Below are 16,382 nucleotides of genomic sequence, written 5' to 3'. Positions count from 1 at the left end.
TCCCATTTCCCAGCCAAGGAGCCACACTCCATCTGAACCAGACTGGGGCCTGAGAGATGGGGGTCAGACATTAGGAAAGGGTTAATGGATTACCCTTGGTGCCAATACCTTGAATGTAGATAATCATATCTTCATTGTCCATATGCTTGGAATGAAGCATAAACACACAAGTCTAAGCAACAGCTAATCAAAAGTGGTTCTAATTTAATGCCAGTGGACATGCAACATTTTAAAGAATTCCCTCCCTAAGGTTCATTAAATGTGTCAGAATAATTTTAAGTTGCATCTGACTTCCCAAGATAAACCTACGTTCCTTTATAAATAATGTGTCCCTTCAACACAGCAGAGAAAAACCAACTTGGAATTAACCTTTTGTTGAGATATTCAAGTGATCATTATTTGAGGTCCAGAGTGAACATTAAAAGAAATAGTGTCAGGAACCCACCAGCTTCTTTAACAAAATCCCGCCTTGGTCACCCGAGGTTAGCCATGTGGAGAGGGGTCCTGTCTCCAGCTGTTGTTCCCCGAGGCCCTCCGGGAAAGGACAGCAATTAGTTATCAATCAATCCCCACAGGGCCTTTCCCTTGGAAGACTGGGAGGCCAAGATGCCCTTCCCCAATGATTTTCTCTCTTTCTAACCTTGAAAGGTTATAGTTTGATTTTCTTGGCCTTTCATGTGTTTCCTTGCAGACTGCCTCCTTCATGGGCTGCAAATATCTCCAACATTTTATCGCTCCTCCTTCTTTCTGGGCATTATCGAGACATGAAAGGCCTGTTTCAGAAGACACCCAGCGAGGAAGCAACTTGCTGAGAGTCACATGCCAAGAAATAGGATCAGAAATCAAGAGTCCTTTGTTCACCAGCTTGTGTGATCTTCCCAGGGTCACCCTTTTAATCCGCCTCTTGAGCCTCCCACTCTCTACCTGCCCACGGCCTGGTTACCAGTTCCAATTTACCTTCAGATCTTCAGGGATGAAGACTTTGCGAGCTTTCTTAATCATGGGCTGTGGCTTCAGTTCTTCCTCGGAGAACTTGCGTTTGCGAGGGTCAAATATTTCCTGGCCAGGGATGCTGGACAGGGCGAGGTCTGCTGGGTCCGGCTCATAACCCACCGGGACCTGGATGGTGTCGGGATCGATGGGACTTGGTGTATTGCGGTTCGCCGGCAACAGCTGACCTGCAACAACACGGGAGTTTCAATTCATCAACAGCCTAGGGCAGCGGTTCTCAACCTGTGGGTCGAGACTCCTTTGGCGGTCGAACGACCTTTTCACAGGGGTCGCCTAAGACCATCCTGCATATCAGATATTTACATTATGATTCATAACAGTAGCAACATGACAGTTACGAAGTAGCAACGAAAATAATTTTATGGTTGGGTCACAACATGAGGAACTGTATTTAAAGGGCCAGAAGGTTGAGAACCACTGCCCTAGGGAGACCCAGTAGACACACCTTGGTGATGCTTCAAGGTGAGTGACAAGTCTGCATGTTACTGATATCCAACCCTAACCCTATTCATCTTATTCATCCCCACCATGTTCCTGGGAGCACCACTGAGCAGGACTTTACTCAGATCGTGCACAACCAAGACCCACAAACACATGGTCACAAACTAAATTAAAAAATACCTGTGTTCAGCCCAGCCGGCATTGCTTAGGGGCTGGCGGTCAACCTATGAACCAGAAGGTCAGGGTTTGATTCCCTGTCAGGGCACATGCCCAGGTTGTGGCCTGGATCCCCAGTAGAGGGCGTGCAGGAGGCAGGCGATCAATGCTTCTCTCATCATTAATGTTTCTATCTCTCTCTCCCTCTCCCTTCCTCTCTGATATCAATAAAAATATATTAAAAAACAAACAAATACCTGTGTTCATTCTTTTTTGCCACACATCCATGTATCAGCTCCATGCCAGGTGCTACAGGTACAATGGCTAGAAATATATGACTGTTACCTTCAAGGTTTTCCAGGCAAATCAGGGAACCAGACCAATAACTAGCCAGTGAGGACACAGTGATGCTGCCCGAATGGATGCCAACCTCACGTGCGTCCAGAGTGTGGGCAGCAGTGCGTGGGCAGCAGTGCATAACAGGGAGGTTAGGGGACGTTTCCTAGAGATGACGCCTGGCATAGCCGCATCTTGAGACAAAAGATAATTAGCCCGAAAAGGGAACCTGGGCATAAACACAAGACAGACGGTTACATTTCTGAGGAGCCACAGGCAGGCTTGGTGGCTGCAGCACTGAATCAGAGCGCACGTGGAGGGGCGAGGTGTCAGCGAACTAGGAGCAGGAAGGTGGGCAGTGGGGTGATACAAAGGCCCTGAGTGGACATTGGTGAAGGGTTCTGAGCACTGAAGGGGGGGCGCAGAGCTGAGCTTTGGAGAGAAGACTTAGGTGGCGTGAGGGATAGACTGAAGGGGGCAAGGCTGGGGTGGGAGACCAGCTCCCAGGCCGTTGTGATAACCCACGCACGCACGCCGACGACGGGCCCCGGGGACAGGCTCCAGGAACATCTAACGAAGTAGGAAGGACACAATGGAGACGGCCTCACTTCCACTTGGAGGTCCTACAGGCTAACCCCAGAAACGCACTGGTTCCACTGGACAGCAGGGTTCCTGAGTTTCATAGCGCATCTCACTGGTGAAATGAACTTCCTAACGGACCACACTGTTTACGTGGGGAGCTCTGAATCTTACTTCTAGTTTCGCCTGAAGTTTTCAATCGCTCCTTTCAGGCCCAGAGGATAAAGGAGTGGACACGGCTCAGCTCTGCTCAGCCCGTCTCCTCCTCTTCCTCACGGCCAGTGGCTGGGCAGCGTGTGCGTGCCCTGCAGCTTTCATTAAAACTCACCCCAGGTTGAAGTGCGCAGCCAGGGGCTTGCATTCTAGCAAAACTGTGAAACTGGGCTCGTCTGTCTCCTGGAAAGGCCTGGTGGGGAGCTTGCAAAACCAATGTTCTGGGTGACCTTCCAGCCCCCGCTCCTCGCTGAGCTCCCTCTGTCTCCTGTTTGCCAAAGGGGAAGCGAAGGGCCCCCCAGGCGTTGGCAGAGGATGGCGATGTCGCATTAGCCAGGCTGAGCTGGGCTCTGGATTGGACCGTGTCGAGCTGGATTTGATCTCGGGCCTCTTGACATCGCCTCAGAAAACGAACCACGTCTGAGTCAAACGGGGCTTTTATTTTCCCTTTGAACTTAATAACATAGCTACCCGGTGCCCCGGTGCCCCGTCTCTATGACCACCTCTCCACTCCTCCTCCCCCAGCACACACACACTCACACAGGCGCGGGCACGCTTCTCCTACCCTCTGCAAGCCTCTCTTAACTAGTGTTTCCTAAATCCAATGGCTCCAAGTTACTTTGACTTCCTCCCTAGTACCTCAGTATTCTGTTTGTGATGCTATATTAAAAGTAGTAAAATGTTCTCCTGTATTGCTTTATAAATGTTAAGCCTTACACACACACACACACACACACACACACACACACACCCTCCTCTACCAGGCCTCATGGTCTTTTGTGGTTGATCTGTTTCATGCCCACCCCCCTCACCGTGGTCCCTACATCAGAGTCCAGCTTCTACAAAGAGTGCTCCTCTTTAACGGTGGCCCTTGGCGAGCCGGCCTCCGACGTCCACCCCTGGGCATTCTGACAAGACCACTTCCCGGTCAGGCAGAGCCTTCCTCGGCATTCCTTCTCTCCAGCCTTTTCTTCCGATGGAAGTAGGCCAGCCCTCCCTGCAGAATGGGGAAAACCGAACTGGACCCCAGACGAGGCCCATGGCTTCCTCAGCGTCAAAAACAAAAGGGAAAAGGACCTGAGCAACACAGCGGGGTGCCCCTTCTCCCCAAAGCTACCCTCTCACCATCTGGGTTATCCACATTTTCTACTGAATTAACTTGGCTGCACTCATCCCCCCAGGCCCCCTTAGTCCAAATGTCAAGTCTCATTGGGTAATGGGGAGGAGGATCTTTACTTTTTGTCCTACCTTCTGTGGGTTTGCACAATTGTAATGTAAGAACTCTCAATTTGAGAATGCATCATTGCATAACTTTAAAAAATCACCAAAGATCCTCAGTGCAACATTTAAACAAATGCAGAAATGGGTCATGGAGCCATCCTCTCCCTTGTCTCCCAACCATCTTGCTGCCCCTTCGCGAGGTGGTCCCCCTTAACCACCTGTGTGAGCCTTTCAGACCTTGGCTGTTGCACAGACACGCTATGACTACCATATCTCTTCCATAACGCTTTCCATATACCAGGCACATCTCCCGTGTTAGTGTAAAGGAAGAGAACGCCTTTGTTCTTCTCAAAGGTTCAGAAATTTCCTCACTCTCCAATGGACGGGTTCTTAGGTATGTGAGCACTTTTATAAAAAAGATTCCACAAAATGGCACTGCTCATGCAACGGGCATGTGCGTCTTATGTTGCCAAACGTTCTGCTAAACTGTCACATCTATTTACACTTGCACCAACACTTACGAGAATGCACTTCCTCAGAATTAAATATTCATTTTCTAAATGTTCCCAATCTGATACACATCCAGACACCAGCTCGAATGCCACCTCCTCGGCTCCCTGGCTCCCCTGCACCGTCCCGTTTCATTTCCTTACAATCCTTGTCTCCACCCAAAATCATCTTTCGTGTCTGACATTTCTTGACCACCTGCCCCCGCTCACACGGAAGCTCCAGGGGATGGGGACCTCGTCTCGTTGGCAGGGGCATCCCGGTCCTGAGGTAGAGCACACACGGAGAGGAAGCTCCGTGTAAACGATGGGGTCACCGGAAATAAACCCTCCAGGTCCCAACAAGGACACTTGTTGAAACAGGGACTTTTTTCTTTTTATTTATTATATTTTGCAAATTATCTATCGTAAGTATCTTTTACTTTAAAAATCAGAAAAAAAAACATGATTTTCAAAAAATGGACTTTGCTTACTTTGCATGTAATATGCTTGGGGGGCTATGCCAAACATGGCCGAGAGAGGAGGCTCAGAAAGGAAGAGGGGAGGACAGGAGCGGGAGGAGACCAGAGGGGGCAGTGGGCTGGAGGAAGGAGGGAAAGAGAGAGAAAGGAATTGAGAAACCGAAGAACCACCAGAATGAAAGAAGGGAAGGAAGGAGTGAGGAAGGAAGGAAGAAAGGAAAGAAGGACATAACGGGGAAATACAGAGAAAGACAGAGGATGAGAAAGAAAACGCTCAGGCACAGGTTAAAGGAGGCGTCCCCTGAACCCCAGCAGCTGGGGATCCGTCCAGACGCCCCTACTTTCCAAGTGTCCGAGCCTCACATGCTGCTGCGCTGACATTAAGGCAACAACGGATCACACACACACACACACACACACACACACACACACATCCCTCCTTTGCGCCAGCCTCAGACGGTGCCCAGTGGGTGCTGTCGAGGACTCCAGCACAAACCACTGAACGGCCTGCTGTAAAGATCGCTTTGGTCTGAGCGGCCCTTTTCCAACACCTCTCTCCGCACAGCAACCGCTGTCAACAGAAACACAGGTAAAACTATAGACCAGTTCAATCCAGTATGCAAGCAATGGAAGGGGTCCATGTGTTACCCTTTACTGAGGGGTGAATGCGTGAAGTCCCCGGGTGGAATCACTCTGAGTCACAGCCATAGTGTCTGGGCGGAGCCCTTGCCTCGCCAGCCGATGTATTACTTCATTTAATCCCCACCACAGCCCTAGGAAGGTGGAATAATTGGTATTTCCATTTTCCAGACGTGGAAATAAAGAATAGGAATAGTATAAGACAAGTTCAGAAATAATCATTTGCCTGGGCCTGCCCAGCTGGTAGAAGAAGCAGGGACTAACCTTACCATCTTTCTGACTCCAAAACTCAAGCTCTTTTCTTTAAAAATAATATATTTTTATTTATTTTAGAGAGGAAGGGAGAGGGAGAGGAAGAGAGAAACATCAACGGTGAGAGAAAATCATTGATCTGCTGCCTCCTGCCCACCCCACACTGGGGATCAAGTCCGCAACCTGGGCATGTGCCCTGACCGGGAATCAAACCGTGACGTGACCTCCTGGTTCATAGGTCAATGCTCAACCACTGAGCCTTGCTGGTCGGGATAAAATGCTAGTTCTCAATCATGGAAATGGCCTGAGGGAAGCAATGGACTTGGTGCACCCAAGTGAGTCCCGGTGGGGGCCTGGGAAGGCGCCTAACTAGACCATTGCACTGAACCCTCAGTCCACACTGCAGGGGGTAGGTGCCCCCCACTTTCTGCACGAGGAAATGGGGGTGGGGCCAGAAAGCTAGAAGGTCAGGTGCAGTCCAGTCTCGGTCCATTCCACCCACAGCCCATGCTCTTTCCCATCCACTTCGCTCCCCTCAAAGGGGCAGGAGAGGAAGAAAGGGGAGGACCTTGCAGGTCCCTCCTCTCTAGATCCACATGTTCCTGGGCAGCAGGTGGTCCCCCCCAAAAGGCAGGAATAGCCTCATGGTCAAGAGCCCTCAGGAAGTTATAGGCAACCAGCACCCCATTCCCTTTTCCTCTCTTCCTTCTTTCTTTTTTCTAAAATGTACTTTTATTGATTTCAGAGAGGAAGGGAGAGGGAGAGAAATATCAATGATGAGAGAGAATCATTGATCAGCTGCCTCCTGCACGCCCCCTACTGGGGACTGAGCCCGCAACCCAACATGTGCCCTTAAAAAGCCTCTGATGGCTGAGAACTGCCTCTTGGGGGATGGGGAGGACTCCTGGCTAAGAGGATGTCTCACATAGTCTCTCAGGGGGCTATGAAGCTGGCTTCCAAGGGCGTGGCACAGGGAGGCAAGTTGTACGCCCATGCCCTTACATTATCAGTATTTCCAGGAACGCTTGCTTGGCCCCTTCGAGTGAAGAAAGGCATTTGGGACTCTGTGCTGAGGTTCTGCTCTGGCCTTCGTCCCTCCACCTTGACCTGCCCTGAGACGCATGGCTCATCAGAAGGTGCAGACAGATGTGGACTCATCATGGCTCTGCCCCTAAACAGCTCTGTGGCCCAGGGCCTGTCGCTCCAGCACGGAGAGTCCTGTTCCCTCGTCTGTCAAGTGGGGAAATGATATCATCTCACAGGGCTGGGTGGGATGGGCAGTACGTGGGAGGGCCCCTCCAGGGCTGTGGGGGCACGCCTCCCCTCACACACTCCCCTGGCTCCCACTCTCCTCTACCTGCAGCCCGAGTGAGGCTTGTGATATCACCCGTGTGACCTCGTGTCCAGGACAAGCCCTCTGCCCTGGGACTGTGCAGGTGCCCATGGTGCCCGGACGTGACTCAGCAGCTCCCGCCTTGGCAGGCGCCGGGGCTGGCTTAACCGGCCTCTCATTCCGAGCGCGTTTATCATCACGCTCCAGGCCAGCGTGTCAGCAGGAAACCCACCTCCTGGAACTGAGAGGTGAGGCCAGAGGAGCTCAAACCATAGACGTTTGGAGTCAGGTACACAGGATGCAGCAGACGTTCCAGCTGTGGTCAGAGCGCGCGTGGGCCCTGACTTCTCACCATGCCCCGAGACAGCCCCCTCTCCCTGTCCCCTTTCCCGGTAGCTGCCCCAGCACCTCAGGGCACAGAGAAGTAGCAGATGGGCCGGAAATGAACTCCCGGTGCCTGAGACTATGGCCTGCATCAGATACAGTTCAGAGCTTGCAACACTGGCTCCCTGAAGTGGGTATGGAGGGTTGTGAGTGGGAAACAAGAGGCGATGTCCTTCTCTCTCTCTCTCTCTCTCACACACACACACACACACACACACACACACACACACACCCCGCAGGTACGGAACTGCAGCGGGAGAATGCAGGCCTCCTTTCCTCGTACCATCGGGAATGCGTGGTGAGGGGAAGGCCTGGGAAACAGACGGTCACGTCCCAGCCAGCTGCCCACTGGCTCCGAGTGTTCGCATTCCTCTGTGCTTCGGCGGCCCTGAAAGCATAGAGGCCCAGTCCCTCCCTAGGCTGCCCTGGCGACAGGCTGTGAGAGCCAGTGACCATTTCAAGCTCCCGCGTCCACACACCGGAGGCCAAGCCACAGGAGACGTTTGGAGGTTCAAGTGGAGGCTCCAGTCCAGCGTGTGTCCGAGGCCGTCCTCAGAGCCCCTGGGGTGTGGGCACCGTCACCCTGCAGAGGAGCAGGGCGGGGGCTGCTGCTTTCATGTCCATGCTCACTTGGCCCTGGGTGGACCATGTGTCCCCCACCGGCCGCCTCACTCTGCCCTCCGACGTCCCTAGAAGCAGGCCAATGGGTACCCCTTGCCTATGGCAAAACTGAGCCACTGAGCAATTCACTGGGCGTCCGAGGATGGGGATGCCTTCTTCTCCAGCAGAGAAACAAGCTCGCCTGTCTCTGGAGTCTATTTCAGAGGCTCCTTCCTTTTCTGATGCCAACGTGCACCCCTTGAATCGGCACCACGTGGGCCCTGGGGGCCTCCTTAATCGTCTGAGTTGGTGAAAGGTGCAGGCCCAGCCGTCGGAAACCCGCACTTTCTGAGGTGCTGCCACGGCGGATGATTAAGCTGACTGCCCTCCTCCGGGCAAAGTTAAATTTTCGTTTGAACACAGAGGAGAGAGTGGGGCAGGGGACGGGATAAGTGACACGGTCCTCGCATCCACTGAGAAGCCAGGAGCCCACGGTGAACAAACAGCCCGCGCTCTGCCCGAACAACACCCTTCCTCCTCTCCCCAGCCCCCACCCCCCACACCAAGCCAAACAAACATAGGAAGAAAAACAGGATTGTTTTAAAGCCCGAGCTTCCGGATGAACACGAATAGCATTCAGGTGTGTCTGTGGTGGTGCCGTCTCTCAAGGAGATCCACAGAAATGCTTTCCTGTGCGCGTCTCCAAGCTGCGCGCCCACAAGTAAACACGCTTTTCCAACGCTGCCTGGCCTTGGCCCCTGGCCAGCGCCCTGTGCCCTTCTCTCACCCAAGTTCACACAGAGTCCCCGCCGGCTCTGTGCGCCGCGATCCCTGCCTCCAGTCTGCGGGCATCTCGGAGCCATATTCAGCCTCCAGACTCCCAGTGACCACACTCTCCTCCGGGTCTCCTGGGGCCTGGGAACGATTTCTCCGTCCTGTCAGTCACCCACACACCTCTCAGGCAGGAGGGAGAAATGAACCCCGGGCCAGAACCCCCGCCCCCCAAGAGCTGTGGGAATTTGTGGGAACCCCTGGCTTCAGTGAATCCTGGGATGAGAGTCTGGGATGAGAGCAGAGGCTCATTCGGACTCTAGCAATGCATGTTCCCGGACGTTTCGTGGAGGTTTTCCTTGGTGGTTCAGATACCGGTCATAGGGCAAGGGCAGGCCCGTCCACGGAGGACTTGGCCAACTGCAGTACCTTCCGAACTGGTCTCCCTGCCCTGCAGTCCTGTCTGCCGACACGGCCAGCAGGTTGCTCTTCCCAGGACATCTCTACCATGATCAACAGTTGCCGATGGCTTCCCACCGCCTCCCCGTCCACACTCCTTGTCCGGCGCCCGAGAACCTCCAGTCTGAAGCTCCCATCCTGTGTTCTCTGTTCCTGCCAAGCGGGTCTGCCTTGTTCCCTGGACATTCTTCCCTCACATCCTCTCCACCTCCACCAGGCCGACCGTCTATCAAGTCCAAGTCAAGCCTTCCTCCTCCTGGCTGTCCCAGGGTCGATTACAACTTCTAACGTCCCTTACATTTAATGTCTGTATCACAGTGCACTTGGCATATGCCAGCCTAGAAGATTTATCAGATTAAGTGACTATAACTTTGAAGCAATAGCTATTCTCAAACTAGATGGGAAATCATGTCAGGCAAAGACCTTGCCAATACCTTGCCCATAAGATTATGAACAACCCAACCGGATTGGCTCAGTCGTTGAGCATTGACCTGTGAACCAGGAGGTCATGGTTTGATTCCCGGTCAGGGCACATACCCAGGTTGTGGGCTCGATCCCCTGTGTGGAGCGTGCAGGAGGCAGCTGACCAGTGATTCTTTCTCATCATCGATGTTTCTATCTCCCTCACCCTTCCTCCCTGAAATCAATAAAAATGTTTTTTTTTAAAAAGTACAAATAGTTGGAAGAGCACACTCAAATTAAGGCGAACTCCAAAGCCCTGTCTACACTTCCACCTCCACCCACTCATGTCCACCAGCCAAAGGAATGCCAACGGCTAATGTCCGGCGATTTCCCTCACGCAGCAGCACCCACTTCTACCTGGGCAGGGACCCCGGGGTGCTTACATGCTTCTCGGGACGTCGGGTGCCTACTTTCCCTTCTCTGTGGGAGTATTTTGTGAGGCGTGTCTGCATCTTGAGATGCTGAGCAACCCAGCCTAAGAGAGGTCTTTCCCTTTGCTGCCTGTGCACCAAACCTCAAGTTCCCACGGTCTATCTTTTTTTATTCTTGGTCCTGCGAGTGTCTGTCTGGGGTGCCTGGGCTATGGAGGCAGGGAGGATGGTAGGGGAAAACCTGTAGAGACCCCCTGGACCACCTGCAATGAGAAAGGTCTGTGCCATGGGCTGTGTGAATAACACGGAATGGGGACGTTTTCTCCATCTTCCTTAACGATCATTCAGAAAGGTTACTGAACAAGTGTTGCTAGGCAATAGGACTTGCCTGAGGAGGGGGGGTGGGGGATTATGCTAAATCAGGGATATGGATCCTGGGGGGAAAATCAACTTAATTCTACGAAGTCAGCTGGTAACTAAACAAAATGGACTTGTGCCCCCAGCGTCTCGTTTGGGGGAAGGTGAGGAATGGCCTAATACTGCAGCCCAGGCAGCTGCTACAAGGCAGACTAATTTCATGAATTCACTGCACGAGGCTAGTCTTGCCCACTGGCTCATACCTGTGAGACGAGGTGTCACGGGAGGAGTTACATTATAAAGCAGGGGCAGCTCGGGCACCAGTCATTGAGGCAGAGAGAAAGGGAAGACGATGGAGCAATGTAGAGAGTTTATAGCCATCTGTAATCTGAATCAACATTCAGTGGGCATGCGCCTGCTTTTCACGCTCACATGCAAACCAAAATTTGGAAAAAGGTGGGCACTCAGGTTTTCTCAAATAAATTCAAGTCCCACCCACATAGGAGAACAGTTTCCAGTCACTGATTTAGACCAGGAGTAACGATGGAGCGGTTTCTTAAATCCGCTGGTGGGGGAAGAGGGGAGACGCAGGTACATTTAAGACATATATGTTTTTCCTTTAAAAAATATTGTTATTGATTTCAGAGAGAAAGAGAGGGATAGAAACATCAACGATGAGAGAGAATCATTGATCAGCTGCACCCCCCACACTAGGGATCGAGCCCGAAACCCAGGCATGTGCCCTGACTGGGAATCGAACCGTGACCTCCTGGTTCATAGGTTGACATTCAACCACTGAGCCACACCGGCTGGGCTCAAGCACATTTCTAAGCCAGCCGATGGTCCCACAGTTCTAACATACACTGGAACAACACTCAATTTCTTAGAAATGCGTCATTCTGGAAGAGTTGGGAGTTTTCCAGCTTGCACTGGGGTTTGCCGAGCAACACCCGCCGGGCCCTTGCTGGTGTTGTCTAAGGAGAAATCTGTCTGGGACCGGAATCCGCTCTGTGCTCCACAGGCACGAGGTGAGGTCTGTGTGCCTCGTGGGTGCACAGGAGCCAGGCGCTAAGCCAGTATCAAACACTGTGCAGGATCTGAACTTGATTGCATGCTTTCTCCTTTAGCTTCTGAAGCAAGTGCCCATCGGGACCGTGCGTGGGAAGGGAAATCCCATCACATGCTGCAACGCTTCCGTGGACCTGGAATATTGCACCGCCTCTGAAATCCTTTCCCATTCCAGTGTGTTGATCAACCCGACCCCATCAGCTCAGACTTCCTAACCCCAGGCTCCTTCATGGAAGGCAGGTGCTCTTACCTAATCAGGGCATGAGTGGCTGGGAGGGAGGCCACAGTGAAGATATGCATGCAGGGCACATGCAAATGAGGGGGGAGGGGCGGAGTCAGCTTCCTCAAGGAGGAAAAGTTAGATGGAGACAAATGGTCTTAGACGGGTGGGGAGCAGGTAGAGGCATCACATGCTTCCCAGTTGGGGACACTGTCCTTGGCAGCAGCTCAGTAGACAGGGACCCACAGAAGTGGGCAAGGCATGACCTCAAGGGAAGGGATCCCTGAAGGTTAGTGACCATTGTCTGAAACAGGTTGTGAAGGTCAACTACCAGAATAGCTGCATACGATGGGCAGTTCTTAGAACAGGTGTTCTGGAGAACAAAGTCCATTTTCTTCCCCTTTCCTTCCCTCCCTCCCTCCCTACCTCCGTCCCTCCCTTCCTATCTATCTATCTATCTATTATCTATCTATCTATCTATCTATCTATCTATCTATCTATCTATCTATCTATCATCTATTGAGGCTTACAAAGCAAAGGAAAGGAGACCATCCCCAGACTGGCAAGTTGCGTATCAGCCCGGGGACTTTCATGCTGAAATAAGATAAAGAACAGTTTTTGACTTTTCATCTACTTGAACTGTACCAGCTTCAATGGAATCCGAGGCAACACCCAAAGAAACAAAATAATTCTTTCTTAAATGGCTATAAGAAGAAATGGATGACTAAACAATACAGAAACATGAGAAAAGTACCCAACTGGCCCGGCTGGCGTGGCTCAGTGGTTGAGCATCAACCTATGAACCAGGGGGTCCCGGTTCAAATCCCGGTCAGGACACATGCCCAGGTTGCGGGCTCGATCCCCAGTGTGGAGGGTGCGGGAGCAGCCAATCAATGGTTCCCTCTCATCATTGATGTTTCTCTTTCTCCCTCTCATTTCCTCTCTCTGAAATCAATAGAAATATTTTTTAAAAAGTACCCAACTGTACGTAGGTGTTACTTCTCTGGCTCTTGGAGCTTTACTATGATCGTATGTTAATTACGGATTCACTTAACGTGTGCGTGTGTGTGTGTGTGTGTGTGTGTGTGTGTGTGTGAAGGAAGACCTGCAGCTTAGCAGGAAACAGCAAGCAAACAGGGTTCCATTTCTCCCCATGGACCACGGTAAGGGAAGCCCTGCCGTTGGGTCTGAAAGGGCGTAGCCGAGGCTTCATCATGAAGCACTGTCCCCTCACTGTCCCCTCCTCCCAAGGCCGTCACATCCCACCCTTGTGAGGGACCAGGGCCACTGTGGAGCTTTAATTTATTTATTTTAAAAAATTAATTAGTTAGTCGTCACCTGAGGATATTCTTTCCATTGATTTTGTAGAGAGAATGGAAAGGGGAGAGAGAAAAAAACAAACACATTGACTCACATTGATTGGTTGTCTCCCACTCATGCTCTAACTGAGGCTGGGGATCAAACCTGCAACCGAGGTACATGCCGTTGGCCGGGAATTAAACCCGAGATCCTTGGGTCCACAGGCCGGCGCTCTAACCACTGAGAAAACAGGCCAGCGCCACTGTGGAGCTTTTAAACAACACAGACACTCAGCAGCTCTTCCGCGTTCATCAGAGGCACTGGACATGGGGCCTGGCCCTGTATTTTGTTTCTCGTTGGGTTTTTGTTTAATAAAAGGGGACAGAGCCTTCTCACACACACACTCGTGGTGGGCATTTGAACTAGCACCGTTCTTTTGGAGCCTGCACCCTTTTATCCGGCATCTAGGAATTCCACATCTAAGGATTTAAATTTTAGATATGCTGTGCAAATCTACAAAGAATGGCATCCAAGGCTGAAAACAAGCTAAAGGTGCTTGTTAAATAGATTATGGCACATCCAGACAATAGGATTTCATGAAGCTGTACTCATAGGAAAACGTCCAAAAGATATTATATAAAAAAGGCAAGTTGCATGACATTATGTAGAATGTATATTCATACATTACCACATTCCTATGTACATTCTATACATATGGTCATTGTAACATAAATAAAGTCAGAACTGTACATTTTACTAAATATATATATGCTTATATACACAAAGAAAATGTCTGGAAGAGTATCCAAGAAACCATTAATAGTTAAGTCTGTGAGTGGGATATTGGCACTCAAGCGGTACTGTGCACTCAGTTCTGACTTTATTTTAAAACTAGTGGCCCAGTGCATGAAATTCGTGCACATTAAAAGGGAATTAGAGGAAATATTTTAATATTGCTATTTGCCCTTTCTCTATAATAGAAGTGTAAGAGATGAAAGAAGATTAGTAATATGTATACGAAAATCTCCCTCCTGTCCGAGTCTGGGGCGTGCCACAGGGCCCAGAGTCAAGTCCCCGCCCACCCGCGTGTGGCTCGAAATCGTGTGAGACCCAGACCCAGCCAGCCCCATCCCTGTCAAGCCCCGCAGGGGAGTGGGGCGCAGCCTCAGGTCCCCCGTCAGGCCCCGTGGGCAGGGGGCATGGCCTCAGGTCCCCCAGTCCCCGTGCAAGGACGCGAGGGCGTGATGACCATTTGCATATTAGCTCTTAGATCAGTGATGGCGAACCTTTTGAGCTCGGCGTGTCAGCATTTTGAAAAACCCTAATTTAACTCTGGTGCCGTGTCACATACAGAAATTTTTTGATATCTGCAACCATAGTAAAACAAAGATTTATATTTTTGATATTTATTTTATATATTTAAATGCCATTTGACAAAGAAAAATCAACCAAAAAAATGAGTTCGCGTGTCATAGGTTCGCCATCACTGTCTTAGATGATCATATACTACATTCACAATGAACTATTTTTGGGTAATTTTTTCCTCAAAAAGGAAAAGATCCACTGGTGATTCTCACGTGAGGCCCTGGTTGAGGTCCGGAGGAAGTCGCTAGCCCTGGGGATGTCAGCAGCTCATACACTCAGGCTGGTAAGGAAACGCACCACCCACACAGGAGGGGAGTTTTCACATGTCATACCTCTAAGTTGCCAGAAGGTGGCGGGCCAGAGGAAATCACCCCGCGCTTCAGCCCAAACTTGTCAAAACCAATTTTTCATCAGCCCAAGTCCTTGCGCTACTCTAGTTATTTATACCCAAAGCATGCTTTGTTGAAGTTAGAAAGGGAAGTTTACACACATTTAAGCCATATACTTTTTTTTTTCTCTTCATAGAAACCCAGGGTCATCCAATCTATGAAAATACAGCACTGGGCAGATGTTTCGCTGAGTGGAGTTGGCGATGCTGGCTGGGACCTCCCCGGCCTCCTCCTCGCACCGTTTTCCCTGTTGTCTTTGCTCTGGTTTAGGCATCTCCTTATCTTACTCCAGAGTCAATTCCACAAAGGCGGGCGGCAATCAGCCATGTGGGGTGTCTGTGCTTCCCAACCTGCCCACGCCTGGGGCCCAGCACAAGCCGTGTGAGGCCTAGGGCAGCCCGGGGCAGTGCCATGAGTGTTCCTGCCCTCCCACTAACACTGCTTTTCTTGAAGTGGGTGTGTTGCCACAGCAACTGTCAAGTCCCATCAATTATCTGCCTCTAACCTCCCAATATCTTCTTTAAATATATTACCGCATCTCAGACACGCGGCGCAGCCGCCCTGGGCGTGTGGAGCCCAGCCCCCCCCCCCCCCCCCCCCGGCAGCAAAGCTTCCTTCATCTGGGTCGGAGGGAGCTAGTCACTTGGTAGATGAACACCACACATACTCTTTCTATTCTCTTTCCCCCTCTTTTTATTCTAATCCCATGTCCCTCAACACTGCAAATAATCTGAATTATTTCCTGTGCATAGTTAATGGCAAAGAACTCTTCATGTCAGTCAAGAAAGACCTCAGTGAGTCACTTAAATGGATGCTCCCTATCAATACAATTTTTGCTCATTCTTCAAGACACAGCTCATCATCGCCTCTGACCTTCCCGCTACATCTCATTCAGAGCAGATCATTCTGGCCTTCCTGGTTCCACCTGGTACATACCCAATGTACTCTTTTAAAAAATATATATTTATTGATTTCAGAAAGGAAGGGAGGAGAGAGAGATAGAAATATCAATGATGAGAGAGAATCATCGATGGGCTGCCTCCTGCATGCTCCACAATGGGGACTGAACCCGTAACCCGGGCATGTGCCCTGACTGGGAATCAAACCGTGACCTCCTGGTTCATAGGTTGACGCACAACCACTGAACCACACCTGCCAGGCCCCAAACACTCTTATTTATCTGTCTCTTTGCAATTGGTAAGCTTCTCGTTTTTAAGGGCTGGCCTCTTCCTTCTATCTGAATTCCCAACATTTAGTTCAGTGTCTGGTAAACAGTTGGCCCTCAGTCAGTGTCTGCTGACCAAATGGATAAATGCACTCCCAAACCAACGTCTGTCTGTCGGTGGTTCTCCGTTACTTTTTATTGTTGTTAAATAGCTAGGACAATGACGCGATGACCATGTCTGAGTCCGGGCCCTGAGATTTTCCCACCATCCTCTTTTTGGTTCTTGTTTTTCAGATCCAAGAGGTGTGTCTAAAGGGAGGCCTC

The 16,382-nt window shown here is 50.9% G+C and overlaps 1 protein-coding gene across 2 annotated transcripts in view; it reads right to left on the bottom strand.

The window, feature by feature from the left end:
* The window catches only part of HLF (HLF transcription factor, PAR bZIP family member), a 49,133-nt gene that overhangs the window by 8,352 nt on the left and 24,399 nt on the right, over nt 1–16,382 (bottom strand). For both annotated transcript variants that reach the window (XM_059669544.1, XM_059669545.1), the window contains exon 3: nt 958–1,178. In XM_059669544.1, coding sequence (XP_059525527.1) covers nt 958–1,178 — 221 coding nt within the window. The remainder of the gene's footprint in view (nt 1–957; nt 1,179–16,382) is intronic.

This window comes from Myotis daubentonii, chromosome 16 (assembly GCF_963259705.1).
Source record: "Myotis daubentonii chromosome 16, mMyoDau2.1, whole genome shotgun sequence".
NCBI classification, from domain to species: Eukaryota; Metazoa; Chordata; class Mammalia; order Chiroptera; family Vespertilionidae; genus Myotis; species Myotis daubentonii.
This window is presented reverse-complemented; position numbering and strand designations above follow the sequence as displayed.